At 34.6% G+C, this 20,619-nt stretch overlaps 2 protein-coding genes across 8 annotated transcripts in view; one reads left to right on the top strand and one right to left on the bottom strand.

Annotated features, from left to right (window-relative positions):
- The window catches only part of CEP57 (centrosomal protein 57), a 65,244-nt gene extending 55,884 nt beyond the window's left edge, over positions 1 to 9,360 (top strand). For 2 of the 3 annotated variants that reach the window (XM_074304468.1, XM_074304466.1), the window contains exons 12-14: positions 4,511 to 4,628; positions 7,087 to 7,165; positions 9,108 to 9,360. In XM_074304468.1, coding sequence (XP_074160569.1) covers positions 4,511 to 4,530 — 20 coding nt within the window. In that variant the 3' untranslated portion in view covers positions 4,531 to 4,628; positions 7,087 to 7,165; positions 9,108 to 9,360. Of the gene's footprint in view, positions 1 to 4,510; positions 4,629 to 7,086; positions 7,166 to 9,107 lie in introns of those variants that run through there. The other variant, XM_074304470.1, reaches the window with a different exon arrangement.
- The window catches only part of MTMR2 (myotubularin related protein 2), a 120,553-nt gene continuing 101,327 nt past the window's right edge, over positions 1,394 to 20,619 (bottom strand). For 4 of the 5 annotated variants that reach the window (XM_074304461.1, XM_074304465.1, XM_074304463.1 and 1 more), the window contains 5 exons: positions 16,406 to 16,612; positions 9,252 to 9,344; positions 4,866 to 4,979; positions 3,887 to 4,063; positions 1,394 to 2,821 (listed from right to left, as the gene is read on the bottom strand). In XM_074304461.1, the coding sequence (XP_074160562.1) occupies positions 2,660 to 2,821; positions 3,887 to 4,063; positions 4,866 to 4,979; positions 9,252 to 9,344; positions 16,406 to 16,612 (753 nt within the window). In that variant the 3' untranslated portion in view covers positions 1,394 to 2,659. The remainder of the gene's footprint in view (positions 2,822 to 3,886; positions 4,064 to 4,865; positions 4,980 to 9,251; positions 9,345 to 16,405; positions 16,613 to 20,619) is intronic. The other variant, XM_074304464.1, reaches the window with a different exon arrangement.

The following is a 20,619-nucleotide window of genomic DNA, read 5'->3' as shown; positions in this document are numbered from 1 at the left end:
AGAAAAGAGGGTCAACAACAAAGAAACATAAAATTTGAGTTATGATTAGGAAGAGTGACAAAATTAGACATTTGGGGGGGTTCCTATAGTAAACATTGAAAAATGGTATTGCCTAAGCATTAATAAAATGAGATAAAATTTAAGTATGCATCTCAACAGTTGAAAACTGTTGCCTAAAATTCTGAGTTGCTAAGTATAGGAGTACCACCTTTATGGAAACTTATCTACATTTCACATTTGTTCTATTTCCAGTAATCATGGTTTTTTCTCTTTGGTGGGCCCATCCCATGAACCCAATAGGTTAATAAATACCTTCATAATAAACTCCATAGAAGTTTTACTGGTAACAAGTTTTGTTAAAAATTAAAATATTTTTAGAATTCAGCATTACAGGCTGCAATATCCAATGAGGAAACCAATGAAGAATGGATTCCTATGAATGAATTAGTTAAATGGAATAAGAACTTTGTCAATAGTGTGACTATGAGCAGTCACTTAATTTCTCTTCACTTCAGTTATCTGTAAAATAACGATAATAAATGGCACCTACCTCACAGGGTTGTTGTGAAGACCAAACAGGAATGGATGTCTATAAACTACTTAGAAAACCTTAAAAGTGCTCAAGAGTTATTGGTCATAAAATTTTTTCCCACTATTGATTGGGTGATGGAACTAGGGTGCAAATTAATTGTTCAGGTGACAGAAAATCTACCTTGTAAGTTGGAACAGATGATAGATTCTTAACTCGGTTTCTCATTCGTTTCATATAGTTTACAAGAGTTAGAAAGATTGGATGAGTGATAAATTTTTGCATAAAGACACTGAAATGGAACACAGTGTGATGATTGTCTCATCCATGAAAATGATAAGAACAGTGTCCTAAAAGTAAAATATTGTGCTTTCTGATAACATACAGCCAAAGTGACTAGGCAGTTATACTGAAATTGTCTGTCAGTGTGAAATGATTTTCATTTTTGTTGTTTTCTATCAATCAGGTTTAAAACTATTTGATAAAGAGATTTAATAGGTGATTGAAAACGTTAGTATTAGGAGTCCTTTCCATTGCCTGCAGCTGTTCCCCCCCCCTCCCCATATCTATTTAGTGAAACTCTGAACCAGTTTTCTTTAATCTGCTATATAAGACCACCTACCCCACAGGGTTTTTTAAGGATTAAATGCTTCTAGAACCTAAAACCTTGCTATAAAGCACTATATAAATATCACCTGTTGCTGCAAATAACAAAAAACAAGGGAAGGTAGTCTAGTGTTCTAGGGAAAAAGGATGCTTGGATCAGTTACTGGGGGTGGGATGGGATAAAGCCTTTGTAGCTCTTCCTCTTTTAAAAGTATTTTAATAAGCACATTTGTACAAAATGAGACAGACAACTTTGCATAAAGTTTAAAAGTCAGTTGAATTGTTTTAATTAAAGACCCAAGAAGGGGCAACAAGCTTGTTTTTGTTACAGTACATTACATGGCTCTTAGTAGACAGCAGATAGTCAAGTAGCTATACCAGTGCTGAAATCTTACTATAGCCGACTAGGAAGTCAAGGTTACCTTTATTTTGCACTGAGATTGTAATAAATACATGTTTTTACATGCAAAATAGTTTCTTTGGTCGGTAGGTTAAATCATTCAGAAGAATTATTGGATTCATTATGGGAGGAAAAGTACAAAGTACTGGTATAAATTTTTGAGTATATCACTGATCTCACAAACTATTTGTATATATAAGGGGGGGAAGGGAAGAGTAAGAAGGATGTCAGTCCCAGCAAGAATTTGACTGTAGCTTTATACCTACCAGTTATCTTGAATATTACCTCTGACACAAAAATTAGTATTAGAACCAAAGTGGGACAGATTTCATAAAAATCCGGATCTTTTCATGATCCTATTTCTGGTAATTAATAAAATTTACCCACATCTCCTACCAAACTTAAGAGTTGTCAAATGAACTTCAAAGTCCATATTTTTCATAAGGCCTCATTTTAGAACCTTGATAAATCTTGCACTATGATAATGTTTAATAATAATCTGAGGCTGTCACTACCCCATAATAGCCTCAAAACTTGGTATCTTTCACATTATAAAAAAATAAATAGGGGCAAAAGAAGAGATTATGAGAGGACAAAAGCCAACTATTTCTAATAGGCAAAACTTAAATTGGGAGTTCGGTAGCCCACCATTTAACGTCAACAGCCCTGTGATGCCATTAAAGTCTCAATGTTCCCTTAATATTCTTATGAAATTACTATTCTCTCTGTCGTAGGCTACTTTTGCCCCATTCAGTTGTGTGAACTAATGACAACTTTTATACTATTTCCACTAGATAATGTTAAATTTCCAAAGCAGTATTTTCCTTTAAAAACAAACTTGTTCCCATTATGGATCCAGGGGGTGAGCATCCTAATAGCCTGTAGGTATCTTGGTGAGATTAGTGTTATCAGAACATAATCAAGTAATTGCATAGGGGGGTTATTTTAAATAACATACTTGCTGTACTAAAGTACTAATTCACCCTAGAGAGAGGCATAATAAATAAAGTGGTCGAGAGCTCTCTCAAATGGGTTCTAAATTCAGAAGACAATCTACTAAGAAAAGCTGCCATGATAAGGGAATCAGTGATAAAAGTTCCTCCTTGCCAAAAAGAAAGGCTTTTTTATACGACAGTTTGGACTGGAGTGGCACACTGTACAGGAGAACTGGCCCTTTCTGAGGATGATGCTGAGCGGCTAGAGATCTCTCTCTGTAGTTCTTCCACCTTCTTCTGAAGTTCTGCTCGTTTAGCAAGAAGTTCTTTATATCGATTGTGGATAGGCTCCTATGAGAAAAAAATCACAAAAGTCAGTTGTACATGAATTACAAAGATACAACGTGACTTCCCTGAGGAAAAAAAAAAATTCAATATTAAGAAAACGGGCTCAATCTGAGCCTTAAAGCTAGGACAGAGTCAAGAGCATTCCAACCATACCCAAGTAAAGGATAACTTAGGGAAAGGCACAAATAAAAAGTGTAACAACATGGGGAATAAAAGCAAATTAGTCTGGCTAGACCATCATAAAACACATAATAGAAAAGCAGTCTAAAGCCAAGAAAGAACCAGACTGAAGGATTTTAAATGCTGGTGCCATTCCCCCCACTCTTCCATACAAAAGGGTGGCTATATTTGATTCAGTCAATAGGAAGGCACTGAAGCTTCTTGTGTAGGAGAATGATGTAAGATTTGCAAGACCTATCAATATACCTCTGCAGGAGGAACTGGAAAACAGAATGGATACAAGGAGACAAGTTATTGCAATAGTGCAGATAAGACCAAGATGCTAGGCAATGTAAGATAAAGGAATGAAAATGAGAAATATAGAATATGCAAGCCTTGGCAATTGACCCAGCAGTTTATACCATTGTCAGAAAAAAGGAACCTAATATGGGTAAGAAATTCCGTTTTAGACAAAGTGAGTTTCAAATAGTAATGAAAGGTATATCCTATTTAAGCTGTCCAACGGGCACTTGAGACCACAGATGAATATTTATTTGGAGATTATTTTCACAGACTGAATCCTTGCAAGCTAATGAGATCAGTATATGGTCTATTGCAAATTGTTTATCCATAGAACATGTTAGCTATAGTTACTTGCATAAGAAAAAAAAACTTAAAAAAACAAGACTAGCTAAAATTACATCCTGCATTTTTTGTTTTAATAAAATTTTTGTTTTTATAAAATTCTCTCAAAAATAATGGAATTTCATGAGATTTTATGTAACATTTTTAAAAGTAGCTTAGCAATTGTAACGTTTCTCATTTCATATAAGTCCAAATCACTTTTTTTTTTTAAAGGGGATATATCAAAATTCTTTAAATGAAAAATCTCAAGCATATAAATTTTACCTGTGGTTTCATCCGTGGGTTCCATCTGATGTAATATCCCACCCAAAGCTCTAGGTGGCGCATACTAGCTACTGGATAAAGGACATGATTGGAATAGCTCACATATAGAGGATTAGTGAAGTCTTCAAGCTGGCTATTTATATAGGACCACAGTGACACAGTTCTTTTGGGAAGATTCTGTGAAAAAAAAAATTTTTTTAAAGCAATATGCAACTGTGTATGTGTATATATATGTAATAAATTAACTACCATTAAAATAAAAAAAAATTTAGTGGGGAAATATAAATAGTTCATAATGCAGAAGGGATTCTCAGTCAAAAGTACTTCATAAATAATATGAATGCCTCTTTAAGTCAAAAGATTTTGCAGGTAAAAAGATAAAAATTGTAACATTACAATTTCTTTTTAGAATTAAAATTAATGTCTGGAGAAAGGCATCTATTATGAAAGATGTTCAGTACCCCCAGGACATGCAAAAGAAAAGGACAGGAAAACATTTAAGATTATAAGCAAAAATCTTCCTAATTTCCAGTTTCACATGAGCCACAAAATGATTCATGATTACCCTGTAATAGTTTAAAATAGAGTATTTCTCTAACACTACTTTCCACATTTGCCTTGAAGGATTGCCATACCACAAGTAGTCAACACTGCGGGACTTGGAAGACACCACTTTATTTCATTTCTTGGGGGCATGCTACCACTTACCCATGAGCCAACTGTTCCACTCTGCTTATAAACGGTATGTAGGCTGACAAAACAGGTTCATTCAGGCTAATGATAGGAATTTTTTAAATTAAACCACATCCAGATTTATGAAAGAAAGTGATAATATTATGGCTTAAGGAGAAGAACTGAGCAACAAATATGATCTATAATATTAACTGCTCAGCTGAAATACAGTGAAGACTCCCAAGTAATAGGGGGAAAGGACATAGTGGAGATGGTCCATCAGCTGTGGAAATTCATGGTATTTTACCTCTTTTCCTCTCTGCTGCTCACTGTTACACAGGAATGTTCCAAATAAACAGCTGTATAGGTGGTCCAAAATGGTAATCAGAAAATATTCATTGAATTCAAATGCTGTAGGAAACTGCAAACAAAATAATGCACATGCAAACAAAAAATCTTTAGGGATCTTTTTCAGAAAAAACAATTTCTGCAAATTAAGACATTTGTTGTGATGGCTTTATAAATAAAGCAATAAGCTGAAAAATAATCAAAGTTATTTCTTTAGCATAGCTTAATGTTATCTAGCTGGCTCTTTTCTAAAACAAAAAAATCATCACTTTTCTGAAGAGCAATTTCTGCCAAAGTCTCCTTTACATGTTTAGTGAGGAATTCCTGAGAGTGAATTGCTGGATTTGACCACTGTGTTTATATACACTCAATATTTCTGGATGTTCTAACATCCTTCTGCCAAAATTACCATAAACAATGTGATGAGTTAGGTGCAAAATCAGAGAGAGTAAATAGAAATTTTCTTAATTGTCTAAACTGTACATTTAATTCTAGTAATTACATAAAAATATCAACTACATTCTTTGAAAATCACAATGCATCAAAGCAAACATCCAAATGTTCATTTTTGGATACTTTCACAAGTCAGCCTACTTTTCTTTTAAGAACACACATTTTGCCAAAGTGGCACAAAATGCTAATCATTCACTCTAATCTTCTATAAATTGGCAGCAGAAGAAACTTTACTCCCTTTTTTCGAGATAAAAAGTTAGGCTGGGGGCAACTAGGTGGTGCAGTGGATAGAGCAACAGCCCTGAAATTAGGAGGACCTGAGTTCAAATCCTCAGACACTTAACACTTCCTAGCTGTGTGACCCTGGGCAAGTCACTTAACCCCAATTGCCTCAGGGAAAGAAAAAAAAGGCTGCTTATATTCTGAATTTTGAAAAAAAATTAATTTTCAGTCTCTAGCAAAGAAAAACAGAACCAATAAAGAGTGTAGAGGAAGTCATATTAAATCACCCTATCCATTGGGAGATTGTAAAATTAATTTGGAGTTTCTGTTTAGGATTGTGCTGATTATAGTACTATTAAATGGAATTTCCCAAATTATTACATGGCAATCTGGGGGAAAGTAAATATTTCCACAGTTTTGATTTCTTAGTTTCCTGCTTTAAAAGAGGAGGAAAATAGCCTGAACCCAAGAGAAGGGAATAAAAGGCTAAAGATTAAAAGCAACTTTGGTTAAAATTTTCTTGATTGTGACAATAGAGGAAAGTCAGCAAACAATTTGTTGACAAGAAATATTCCATAAGCCTCTGAGCCCCCGAGTGTGTGAAAAAACGGTGAGTGGGGAAAGGGAGGAACAATAGAAAGACTGCTGAGGAGGAAAATACAACCAACAACAAAAGCCTTGTTATTTTCAGGGAGCATTATGAAAAAGAATTCCATCAAAGTATGACTACCTGTCGACTGGCAGTATTTCATTCTGTCTGTGCCCTATCCCTGCTCAGTAGAATTATCTTCCCTCACAAAACTACCCACATCATTCTGAGAACAAAAATGATTTAGGGGGAGTTTCCTCAAAGCAAGAAGAATACTATCTGCTACTATGGATTTTATTATATTTCTATGAATGTGTTTTCTTTGTTTCTTGAGTATTTAAAATCTTATCAATTATCATCAATTGTTAGTAGATCCTAAGTGTCTAAACTTGGGGACAAAATATCTCATTAAGTGATGCATTTTGACTCATCTTAATAAATTTTTCACTCTTTTCCAAAAAATGTTAACAGATCAACAAAACAGGTTAGTGTTTGAACATAATTAGGTGTTTGAAATGAAACAATCACTGGATATTGTTTGAAGGGTTACCAAAGAAATACAAAATTTGAACTGATTTCTCCCTGCGATTTTGTAACATATGCTTCAAATGAGTAAAGAATGAGTTTGATTTTAAATGAAAAAACCTAAAACTTTCAGGCAAAAGGAAGAAATACAGACCTCAACAGTGGAATTAAATAGAACCACACAGAAGTGTGATAATAAGTAATGTGACTTTTAACAAATATAATAGAACCTACACATTCAAATCAATGTGTTAGCCCTTTAAAACAGTCATCTTAGAAGGTTATACATTTACTGCAATAATGCTACTACCACTGATCAAAGCAGCTATTAAGTTCAACTCCGGGACTTGCCTTTTCAAAACCTGAATCACATTCTTTTCAATATCCTCAGTGTTAACAAGCCTATATCCTTTGGAAGCGGATTTGGTTTTTGGAATCAGCAAAAGTCACTGTCAAGTGTGGTACATAAGGTGGGTAATCAAACTGCATGATAGCATTTAAGAAGGAATATTCTAGATGAGGTCTAAACAAAACATAATATTCTTTGATCTTTGTTCTGAACATTGCTTCTATTAATACAGGTAAAGAACTGATGACATTTTAGTAGGTACTAATAATACCGTTCAAAATAATGACAGTGTTAGTCCTACTATATTCTACTTTGTTGCTCAGGTCAAATAATCAAGACTACTGTTTATGTCTGATTCTGGAATCCTACATTTGAAAAGCCGGAATATGTCCAGAGAAGGCTGATCAGGCTAGTAAAATACATTCAAAAGTCCATGGGATAAAAGTACTCAATATTTACCCTCAATATGAAAAAGGCATCGGAACAAATGGGATGGAGATGAAAGGACACAACATTAAATATTCCACTATCAAGTGGAAGAAGATAAGCCTTGTTCAGACTAATGGAAGTTACTGGGAGGTATATTTCAACTTTAGCATAAGAAAATACTTGACCATTAAGAGCTATCTAAAAATGGGAATAAGCTCCTTTCAAATAAGGCAGAAGAGATGATTTTTTCATCAGTAAAATTCTTCAAGGTAGACACCAGAATGACTTTATTAAGTTTACAGAGGGGATTCATAATTTGGGTAGGGAATGGGCTAGAAGATGTCTGACATTCCTTCCAACTCAATAGTTCTATGATTTATTTTTAAAACTAAAAAAGTGATTAATGAAGAAATGAAACTACATTTTTTGTGTGACTTACAAATTTGCTCTGAAGGTTATTTTAAAGAGCTCCAAAAATGTTTTGACCATCACTGGAATAAGTGTATATAGATAGCCTCCCAAAACGAATGCAGAGAAAAAAACACCAACACTGGATCTGGAATCAGAAGACCTGGATTTGAATCCTGGCCCTGCTACCTTGTACCTGTGTAACTTTGGCCACGCCACTCACTATGTTCAAAATGGGCTTTATTTTAACATTTATAAAATTGAGAGTTGCAGTTTCTTTCCAGCTCTAAATTTTCTGCTCTGCTAAATGAATACTCGTTTATGCTTATGTTTTTGATTTTTGTAAAAATAATAATAATTTGAAGTCATCCCTCATATTATTTTATTAATAGTAATAACTCAACTTCCTACTCAATCTTAAAATTAAGATAATCTAAGGTGAAGAAATAATGTTGAATATAAATTATGGACTTAACACTTTTAAGTCCTATGTCTTTGCACTAATGCCATTTCCTTCAAGCATATAAAAAGTGAATTACTGGCTCAAAGCCAGTCAAGACTTTCCAGGATTATAATGCTCCATGTTCATCCTGCAGTCTTTTATCAGGTAGTCTTTAGACTCAAAAAAAAAAAAAAAAAAGTTGTAAATACACACATAGCAAAAAGACCAAAAAGTTTATAATGAGGTGTTCTCGATGTTTTCTTCTACAAGAAGTTTAATTCATATTATTAGAGCAGCTGGAAAAAGTCTGCTTTCTGCCATACTGTGTCAAGTATGTCAAGGACCACCAATCCTGTTGTTTCATGTTATTGAAAATTATATAGGTTTCTCAGGACCTTTCTTAAAATGTTACTGAATTTTAATAAACCTTTTAAATAAACTAATTTGTAACAGTTGATAAAATTACAATTATTCTTACACATCCAAAAGGATCTGCAGGATTAGGCCATTAACCCTTGCAGTATTTTGGGTCAAAAAACTTTTTTTTTTTTAAATAGGTTTACTTAGTCATATTGGGTTTTATTTGCTTGAATTATCCAGATAATTGCTTTATTTAAGTGAGCAACCAAAAATCAAATTATTTAATACATTGTCCAAAACAAAGAAGGTGACAATATCACATCTTGGAAATTTTAAAAAGGTACTGAATGTTTATGGAAACAGTATTGTGTCAAGTGTGTAACACTATAGTGAATAATGATTTGTTGCTTTCTTAATGTGACAGTGAGTAATAGTCCTAACATCCAAAAACCTGATGGGAGACTTTCTATTTCACATACAACTCGGCTGTGCAATCAGTGGCTACATCTCTTTCATTTCCAAGCAGAAGACTTTGAGGATACGTTCAGAGAAATATCCTGGAGATTACCTGTCTTGTCATCTGCCAGACACAGTCAATAAACTGAAGAAAAACAGGTGATCTGTCTGCATCTGCATGGTTCTTATCTCCATGGCCAATTCTCTAAAGCAAAGAAAAAGATAGTAAAAAATGAGTACCCAGTTTCCAGTAACCAATGAGATAGTCCTGACTGTACTTGGCACTGACAAGTGAAAACACTGCTTATGAGAAGGAGGGTTACTAATCCAATAATCTACAGCAACTTTATTAAGGTCATTGAAAAAGGTAGTGATCTAAAGGGGCCTATTTCTTTAAGCATATTTGGCATGGCACAGACTAACCTTTCCTGCCTCTGAAATACAAATTGTTTTCTAAGGAATCTTTCCATATTTAGTGCCCTTTTATAACAAGCTAAAAAGACATGAGCCATTCTAAACAGTGGTCCCAGATGCTCTTCTGGCAATAATTCCATTAAACGGTTTAAGTTCAAAAGAGCAAAAAAAAAAAAAAAGTTAAAACATCTGGTCTATTTTTATAAATGTTTCTCATGTACCCTGGTCAATTTGAGATCCAATGGGCAAAGAGCAGAAGGTAAGACTAGAGACAATCTTTTAAGTGAGATCCTGTAGAGCCAAAGCATACAAGAATCTCTTGAAGGTCCTAGATAATCTGCCCCCATCCTTACTATTCAACCTAACTTCCCAACATTCTCCAACATCTTTGACCTGAGCCAAAGAAGTCTCATTACCACCTACGTTATGCCATGTTAACTGTTACTTTGATACATTTGTTCATTCAGTCCCTTCTGCCATTCTAGAATGTTTTTTTTTCCACTCTTTTCCTACAATATGCAATTCAAATCCCATCTCCTCAATGAAGCCACCTTCGATGCATTTTTAACTTTCTAAATATTCTATAAGCTCCCTAAGGATGGGGGGAGATCTTTTTTTTTTTTTTTTTTTTTTTTTTTTTTTTATTATATATATATATATATATTTTATAATATTATCCCTTGTATTCATTTTTCCAAATTACCCCCCCTCCCTTATTCCCTCCCCCTGACGACAGGCAATACCATACATTTTACATGTGTTACAATATAGTCTAAGTACAATACATGTGTGTGAATATCATTTTCTTGTTGCACAATAAACATTAGAATCCGAAGGTACATGCAACCTGGGCAGACAGATATTAGTGCTAACAATTTACATTCCCCTCCCAGTGTTTCTTCTCTGGGTGTATCTACCTCTGTCCATCATTGATCAACTGGAAGTGAGTTGGATCTTCTTTATGTTGAAGATTTCCACTTCCATCAGAATACATCCTCATACAGTATCGTTGTTGAAGTATACAGTGATCTTCTGGTTCTGCTCATTTCACTCAGCATCAGTTGATTTAAGTCTCTCCAACCCTCTCTGTATTCCTCCTGCTGGTCATTTCTTACTGAGCAATAATATTCCATAACTTTCATATACCACAATTTACCCAACCATTCTCCAACTGATGGACATCCATTCATCTTCCAGTTTCTAGCTACAACAAAAAGAGCTGCCACAAACATTTTGGCACATATATGTCTCTTTCCGCTCTTTAGTATTTCTTTGGGATATAATCCCAGTAGTAGCGCTGCTGGGTCAAAGGGTATGCACAGTTTGATAACTTTTTGGGCATAATTCCAGATTGCTCTCCAGAATGGCTGGATTCTTTCACAACTCCACCAGCAATGTATTAGTGTCCCAATTTCCCCACATCCCCTCCAACATTTGTCATTATTTGTTCCTGTCATCTTAGCTAATCTGACAGGTGTGTAGTGGTATCTCAGAGTGGTCTTAATTTGCATTTCTCTGATCAGTAGTGATTTGGAACACTCTTTCATGTGAGTGGATATAGTTTCAATTTCTTCCTCTGAGAATTGTCTGTTCATATCCTTTGCCCATTTATCAATTGGAGAATGGTTTGGTTTCTTATAAATTATGGTCAGTTCTCTATATATTTTGGAAATGAGACCTTTGTCAGAACCTTTGTTTTTAAAAATATTTTCCCAATTTGTTACTTCCCTTCTAATCTTGTTTGCATTAGTATTATTTGTACAGAAACTTTTTAGTTTGATGTAATCAAAATCTTCTATTTTGTGATCAATAATGATCTCTAGTTCTCCTCTGGTCATAAATTCCTTCCTCCTCCACAAGTCTGAGAGGTAGATTATCCTCTGTTCCTCTAATCTATTTATTATCTCCCTCTTTATGCCTAAATCATGGACCCATTTTGATCTTATCTTGGTATATGGTGTTAAGTGTGGATCCATATCTAATTTCTGCCATACTAATTTCCAGTTTTCCCAACAGTTTTTTCCGAATAATGAATTTTTATCCCTAATGTTGGAATCTTTGGGTTTGTCAAAGATTAGATTGCTATAGATGTACCCTTTTTTGTCCTTTGTATCTAATCTGTTCCACTGATCTACCGGTCTATTTCTTAGCCAATACCAAATGGTTTTGGTGACTGCTGCTATATAATATAGCTTTAGATCAGGTACACTTAGACCACCTTCCTCTGAGTTTTTTTTCATTAGTTCCCTTGCAATTCTTGACCTTTTATTCTTCCATATGAATTTTGTTGTTATTTTTTCTAGGTCATTAAAATAGTTTCTTGGGAGTCTGATTGGTATAGCACTAAATAAATAGATTAGTTTGGGGAGTATTGTCATCTTTATTATATTCGCTCGGCCTATCCAAGAGCACTGGATGTCTTTCCAATTATTTAAATCTGATTTTATTTTTGTGGCAAGTGTTTTGTAATTTTTCTCATATAATTCCTGACTTTTCTTTGGTAGATGAATTCCCAAATATTTTATACTCTCAACATTTGTTTGGAATGGAATTTCTCTTTGTATCTCTTGCTGTTGCATTTTGTTAGTGATATATAAAAATGCCGAGGATTTATGTGGATTTATTTTGTATCCTGCCACTTTGCTGAAATTTTGAATTATTTCTAGTAGCTTTTTAGCAGAGTCTTTGGGGTTCTCTAAGTATACCATCATGTCATCTGCAAAAAGTGATAGTTTGATTTCCTCATTTCCTACTCTAATTCCTTGAATCTCTTTCTCGGCTCTTATTGCCGAGGCTAGCGTTTCTAGTACTATATTGAATAGTAATGGTGATAGTGGGCAACCTTGTTTCACTCCTGATCTTACTGGGAAAGGTTGCAGTTTATTTCTATTGCATATTATGCTTACTGACGGTCTTAAATATATACTCCTGATTATTCTAAGGAATAATCCATTTATTCCTATACTCTCAAGAGTTTTTAGTAGGAATGGATGTTGGATTTTGTCAAATGCTTTTTCTGCATCTATTGAGATGATCATATGGTTCTTATTAATTTGATTATTAATATGGTCAATTATATTAATAGTTTTCCTAATATTAAACCAGCCCTGCATTCCTGGAATAAATCCTACTTGATCATAGTGTATTATCTTGGAGATGATTTTCTGAAGTCTTTTTGCTAATATCTTATTTAAGATTTTAGCATCAATATTCATTAAGGAGATTGGTCTATAATTTTCTTTCTCAGTTTTCGATCTACCAGGTTTAGGTATCAGTACCATGTCTGTGTCATAAAAGGAATTTGGTAGGACTCCTTCATCCCCTATTTTTTCAAATAATTTATATAACATTGGGGCTAATTGTTCTTTAAATGTTTGGTAGAATTCACATGTGAATCCATCTGGCCCTGGGGATTTTTTCCTGGGGAGTTGATTAATAGCTTGTTCTATTTCTTTTTCTGAAATGGGACTATTTAAGCAATTTATCTCCTCCTCTGTTAATCTAGGGAGCCTATATTTTTGGAGGAAGTCATCCATTTCACTTAAGTTATCAAATTTATTGGCATAAAGTTGGGCAAAGTAACTCCTTATTATTTCTCTAATTTCCTCTTCATTGGTGGAAAGATCCCCCTTTTCATTTGTAAGACTATCAATTTGATTTTCCTCTTTCTTTTTTTTGATCAAATTTACCAAAGGTTTATCTATTTTATTGGCTTTTTCATAAAACCAACTCTTGGTTTTATTTATTAATTCAATAGTTTTTTTACTTTCAATTTTATTGATTTCTCCTTTTAATTTTTGTATTTCGAGTTTAATTTTTGGTTGGGGGAGGGGGGAGATCTTTATGATGCTTTTTAAAATCCCCCAAAGTTCCTGCTCTCAGTGTTGGGAATAAGTAGGCATTCCATATGCTGAATGAAATGGACTGAAAGTAGTATATAGATCTATCTAAACTAGGCTCAAAGAACCCCTACTGTTCTTGAAATCCCAGTACCTAAAGATTAGCCAAAATACAAGGCACTTTAGTCTAAAAAAAAAGCAAGAAAAGAAAACATTTTATCCTCCTCATATATTGAGTGTTTAGTATAATATCAGATTAGATGATAATTTCAACTTATATGTAATTTCAACTTATATGTAAAAACTGTCTCTCAAATTTAGCATTTTAAATTTTACTGAGAGTTGACTATACTGGGTAAAATACCTATGTGGGCCATAAACTATCACATGCCTTTAAAGCAGAGAGTATTTATACATGGGCCCTAACTTTGCACTGGGAATGTGGGCCAGCCCAGATTTATTTGTCTTTCCAAGGTCCAAATAATAATAATTATTATTACAGCATTTATATAGATCTTTAAAGTTTTTAAACCATATTATATATATTATTTCATCCTTAGAACAAGCTTGTAAACTAGGTGCTAACATAATTTTCAAGTGAGAAAACCAAGGCAGAGAGTAAGCCAAAAGACTGGTTCAGAGGTCCAGATTCCAAGTCTACTCTTCTATCCACTGTTCATTTCCTTCTAGGTTCTTTTTATAAAATGTCAAATAGCAGTATTCAATTAATTTAGGAACACAGGACTTGAAATCAGAAGCCCTGGGTTCAAGTCCAAGTTCCCACTTCTAATTGCATGACTGACTCGGAGCTTAATCAGTTTCTTAATCTGCTGAATGGAAATAAGTAACACCTATGCTGCCCCCAGGCTTCATAATACATAAAAATACTTTGTAAACTGCAAAATGCCAAGTAGATGTCAATACAATATTTGCCTCTGATTATGGTAGTGATAATTTTAATGGATGATTATTATTTAAAAAGAAATCTACAGAGACTGCTTGTTATCACAAAATCCTAATTTTTAACTTCAAGTCTTAAATGGAGGTATATGAGAGGCATAAGAATGACATAGCATATTGCCAAAAATAACTTCAATTTAAAAAACAATAAAAAAGATATCACCAAGAACACATATGAAAAGATATGTATCAAGAATGGAATACAAAGATGACAGGAACAAATAATGATGAATGTTGGAGGGGATGTGGGAAAACTGGGACACTGATACATTGCTGGTGGAGTTGTGAAAGAATCCAGCCATTCTGGAGAGCAATTTGGAATTATGCCCAAAAAGTTATCAAACTGTGCATACCCTTTGACCCAGCATTGCTGCTATTGGGATTATATCCCAAGGAAATACTAAAGGAGGGAAAGGGACCTGTATGTGCCAAAATGTTTGTGGCAGCCTTTTTTGTAGTGGCTAGAAACTGGAAAATGAATGGATGCCCATCAATTGGAGAATGGTTGGGGAAATGTGGTATATGAATGTTACGGAATATTATTGTTCTGTAAGAAATGACCAGCAGGAGGAATACAGAGGGGCCTGGAGAGACTTACATCAACTGATGCTGAGTGAAACGAGCAGAAATAGGGGATCATTATACACTTCAACAATGATACTGTATGAGGATGTATTCTGATTGAAGTGGATATCTTCAACATAGAGAAGATCTAACTCAGATCCAATTGATCAATGATGGACAGTATCAGCTACACCCAGAAAAGGAACACTGGGAAATAAGTGTAAACTGTTTGCATTTTTGTTTTTCTTCCCAGGTTATTCTTACCTTCTGAATCTAATTCTTCCTTTGCAACAACAACAACAAAAAATTCAGTTCTGCACATATATATTGTATCTAGGATATATATGTATGGGAATGCCTGCCATCTAGGGGAGGAGGTGGAGGGAAGGAGGGGAAATTTTGGAACAGAAGGGAGTGCAAGGGATAATGTTGTAAAAAATTACCCATGCATATGTGCAGTCAAAAAAAAATTTATAAAATTAATTTAAAAAAAAAAGAGTGGAATACAATAAATAAGAGATGCTACCTTAATAATCTGACATTTTAAAAGAGGTAGGCAAAGGCCCCGTCAAAAGGCAATGTTAGGGATTCACACAGAATAAGAAGCAGCAGAAGAAATGGAATCCACATTAATGGAGAGAGGACTCACCAATGAAATCACTAAAATGAAGTGTAAAGCTTACGAAGTCATGTTGAACACCAGCTAAAAATTTTCATTTCTACACAATGGTTATCAATTTTGCCCAGTACTAGATATTTTGAAAAGATACACAATTCCCTCAGTGCTGGGTTGCAATCTTCAACATTTCATAAATTCATCTACTACTATAGATGAAAAAATGATCTAACAGCTAATCTTCTAGTGATTTGCTAATAATAAACTTCCAATCAAGATGAATCTTTGATAGAAGTAGGTCTTTGATGAAGGAAAAAGTACTTGGATGTTGGGTTTTATTTTCCAATCTGAGAGAAAATTATACTTATTGAAAAATTTGGTTTAGGCTTTGCCTAAATTTTTTAGACTATGCCTATAAGAACAATACTTATATGGACAAATGCTTTGAATCAAACTAAAGAACATTCATCCTTTTAGGATTGTGAAGTGTTTTTTTTTTTCTTGTATTTATGTTTATATCAAATCTGATTAATAGCTGTTGCTATAGATTAATAATTCTAAGAAATGAAAATTAATCCTGGACTTATGCTTATAGTTTGGCTTTGGATTGTCACATATGTTCAGTAATAAGACACATAAGAATCTGGTGTTGGACCCAAAATTTGCATTGGAGAGTTAGTACAGTCCTATAATGTCACAAATGAAACTCTTATAAACAATGTAGATTAACAAAACCAAGTCCCAGATTAGAATATCAAATTCAAATAAACAAATGCTTTCCAGAACAAGTGATAATGGATATATATGGACCTTTGAGTCAAATAACCAATTAAAATATGCATTTTAAACAAAAAAGGACATTTATTTACTCACTAATTGAAATCGATGTCCAAAGCTCAACCACTCTTTTTCCACAAGAATTTCAAATCCTCTCATAGTTCGATAATAACCATCCAGCATAAGCATAGCCAAGGAAGTAAGCTGAGCAGTTCGGTCCCATCCATCACTGCAATGTACCACCACAGAGGTTTTCCCTGACTCTACCTTGTCAGCAATCCTAAGAGCCCCAGCAAGAATGAGCTTAAAAGACAAGTTTAGGAGTAAAAAAAAAAAAACAAAAAACAATAAATAGAGTCAAAGTTCTTATTGGTAATATGAAGTAGAATTCTTAAGGATAAAAGGTTTGCCATTTGTAATAATGAGAGAAGTATTACCAACCAATCCTTTCCTAAGGGTATTCTAAAGATGTTAACCCATGAGAAAGTCTTTAAAAGCACCAAACAATCTTACTTTTAAATGTGGTAAAACTTCATTAATTCAGATCCTACTAATTTGAATGAAAGGCTAGAAGATCGGAATGTCTGCATTGTTTTGTTTTAACGATAAATTTTGTACAAGAAGAATTGATATAAAAGAACAATCTTTTAATTTCAAAACTGTTCAGAAGCACCTAAATCAACAGAAACTAGTATACTAACAAATCATTTCTTACTATTCTTTCTGTCTGACCCACTAAATTTTACTGAATAGAGAAATAACATGGTCAGACTTGTATTTTAGGAAGATTACAGGCAACTGAGTGTAGACTGATCTGGAGTGGGGAGAAACTTGAGGCTGGGAAACCAATTGGCAAGTAATGACAACAGTCACAGAATGAGATGATGAGGGCCTGCACCAAGATTGTGGCTTCATCAGAAAAAAGACTATATGAGAAGATAAAATCGACAGAATTTGGAAACAGAATAACTAAGACTGAAAGAGTGCAAATAGGGTGACCTCTAGATTCCAAGCCCGGATGACTGGTAGGATAGACGTGCCTTTTGACAGCAATAGGGTTGGAAGGAGGATTTGGGGAAGAACAAAAAGTGTATGGGATATCCAGTTTAAGATGTCCAACAAGCAGTTGAAAATATGAAACTAGAGAACAACAGAAGTTAGTCCTGAATAAATAGATTTGAAAAACATCAGCATAGAGATAATTGAATCCATGAGACCTAATGAGATTTCCTAATTAAATACTTGAAAGAAGGTACAAGACAGTTTTGTGGGAAACCCAGTTAGCAAGTATGATCTAAATGAATACCCATCAAAGGAGACTGGAAAGTAGTGGACAAATCAGTAGGAGAAGAATCAGGATAGAACAATGTCATCAAAACTTGGAAAGAGGAAAACATCAAGGAGAGTAAGATCAACAATGTCAAAGACTGCAGAGAGATCAAGAAGTATAATGACTGAGAAAAAATTCCATTAAATTTAGCAATTAAGAGATCTCTAGTAACTTTGGAAAGAAGAATTTCAGTTGAAAGATAAGGTTGGAAGGCAGAAAATCAACAGTAAAGTGATGGGGAAAAGAAGTTGAAGTATCTATTGTAGGTGTCCTCTTAAAGAGTTTAGCCACAAGAGAGGACAGAGACAGAAAAAAGTTAGTGGGGACTGATGGATGATGCAACGATTTTCTGAGGACAGGGGAGATATGAGAATGTCTGTAGGTACTAGGAAAGTGTCCAGGAGACCAGGACAGTTTGGAAATAAAGTGAGGAGAGGAGGGATTAGGACACAAGAGGTACTCTGAAGAATATGGGATGGAATGGAATCACATGTATGTGAAGAGGTTTGCCTTAGGAGAAGGGTTACCTCATGATGTGCAAATGGGTAAAGGCAGAGATAGTGACAGAAAACAACTGGGAGATATGAATTGAAGGAGAAAGGTAGAAGAGGAAACTATTGGCGATTGGCTTCAATTTTTTTCTAAGCGGGGCGAGGAAGAACCATAGGAAGTTTCATGAGGAATGTAAAGGTTAGAGGGAAAAAAACTGTAGTGAGTGCACAATTGATTCTAGAAATGATTCAAGCTAGTATATTAGCTGTTTCTATGTAGGAACGTCTAAATTCCCTAAGCCAGAAGATGAAAGGAATGGGAAAGATAAAGATTTAAATATGAAAGTTTTACTTATAGAACATGTATTTTAGAGAACACAGTAAAAAGTATGGCTGGCATTGGAGAGTGACATTGAGCGACTAGATTGAGGGAGCAATAAAAAGGGAGGGTGGAGAATAGAGTTTAATGATGATCAGAGGTTCAGGATCACTGGGATGGGAAAGTTTTGACCAGATGGAAGTTTGTTAGTCACAACCAAATGATTTCAGGGAAGTTATTAACATTAAACATTCAGCCTCAGGATAGTGTCTTCTCAGGGTGTTATTGGCAGGTCAAGGGGAGGGGACCAGTGAAAGGAACTAATGGATTAGCATTTCTTCCCTATTATTGTAGACATTAAGAGTCCCCTGAAAGAGGAGAGGATAGGCCAAGGGACCTGCATGAGACTGAAAGGCATCTCTCTAAACCTCTGCCAAGGATGAGACCAGCATGGGCTTGCTGCCAGGAGGACATTTCTTAAAAGAGATAAGGAAGGAATCTATATCCTGCTAAAGGGTAGCATAGACAATGAAGCAATATCAATACTAAACATATATGCACCAAGTGTTATAGGTTCTAAATTCCTAAAGGAGAAGTTAAGAGAGCTGCAAGAAGAAATAGACAGCAAAACTATAAAAGTGAGAGACCTAAACCTTGCACTCTCAATTAGGTAAATCAAACCAGAAGGACATTTCTGATCTGAAGGAAAGAAAAGCATTTAGTGTGGAAAAGAAAACTTAGGGAGACCACGACAGCTTCTTGTGGCAGTCACGAGTCAGCTTGCATATATTGGGGAGATTTGATTTTTACTACTTGGCACTAGAAATCAGAATCAGGAACAATGGGGGCAAATTGCAAATTGATAGATTTATATGGGGAAAACTAAGTAGAGTGCCAAAAAAGGAACAGATTGCCTCAGGAGATAATGGATGACTACCTGTCTGGTATAGGATAAAGAGGATTTGTTCTTTTAGCTAGAGCTAGATGGCCTCTGGGCTCCCTTCCAACTCTAAGATTCTGAGATTTCTCTTTCTGAATATTAATAAAGAAGCTGAAGTAGTCTAGTTTTGTTTGGACATATGTTATTGGCCATTTGAACCTGGGCTCCAACTTAAGAGAGTTCAGTTACTTAACATAACTACTTTATGTTAACTCATACTTACAAAATGATAAGATCACAGTTTTAATGGAAGAGGCAGGAGGCCATAATTCTAAGATTTTTATTTTGCAGGGGAAATAGGCCCCTGATCTGCTGACTTGCCCCAGGTCACACAGCATCAGTGGCAATATTTCAACCTACCTCCAGAACCAACAGTTCTTCTAACTGGTCCACCCTGGACGACCCATTCATTATTTGAGTCAGAAATAAACTATTAAACACTCAAATTTCATTGCCCAAGTTTCATCTTCAATTCACTTTTAAACATTTTATTATTGTTTCTAACATCTCTGCTTAATACTAAGGGAGCTCTTAATATGTGAAATATATGAAGCTTAAATTCTATTACCAAGATATACACAAAAGAGAAAAGAATATAAAGCTGTATATAAGGGCCAAAAAAGAACCATACAAACAATAAGAACTTTATAGTAGTTAAAGAAATGGTGATCAACATAAACTGGGAAAACAGGGAACAGTGCTGTGGAGGTGGGCACTTTAGCAAAGTCTTAGGAAAAAAAAAAAAAAGGATACAGATAAACAAGAATGAAGGTTATTCCAGAAGGGAAGAGCATGAACAGGTTAAAGGAATGCATCTCCTTCACCTAAACAATAGAAGCTAAAACTGATCTTCCAAAGAAAAACTACCTTTTCCCTTGAGTTTAAAAATAATTAACAGCACTTATTTACCACTTTAAGGTTTGCAAAGCATATTTCAAGTGCTGCCTCATTTGATCCTCACAATAATATTGTTAATTAAGATGCTATTATCACCATAAAGTGAGACTGAGAAAGGTTAAGTGACCTATATAGGGTAACACAACTAGTGAATAGCTGAAATTGAATTGCAACTTCGGTCTTCCTGAATCCAAGTCCAGTATTCTATCCACTGACCATTTAGCTGACTAGTTTAAGAATTACAATAAATTCGGAACCAACTACATGAGAACAAGATAGATAAAAGAATAAATAAAACCACTACTAGTATTGGTACATTCAGACCATAAAAAC

Source organism: Sminthopsis crassicaudata, chromosome 3 (assembly GCF_048593235.1).
Source record: "Sminthopsis crassicaudata isolate SCR6 chromosome 3, ASM4859323v1, whole genome shotgun sequence".
Classification (NCBI taxonomy): domain Eukaryota; kingdom Metazoa; phylum Chordata; class Mammalia; order Dasyuromorphia; family Dasyuridae; genus Sminthopsis; species Sminthopsis crassicaudata.
This window is presented reverse-complemented; position numbering and strand designations above follow the sequence as displayed.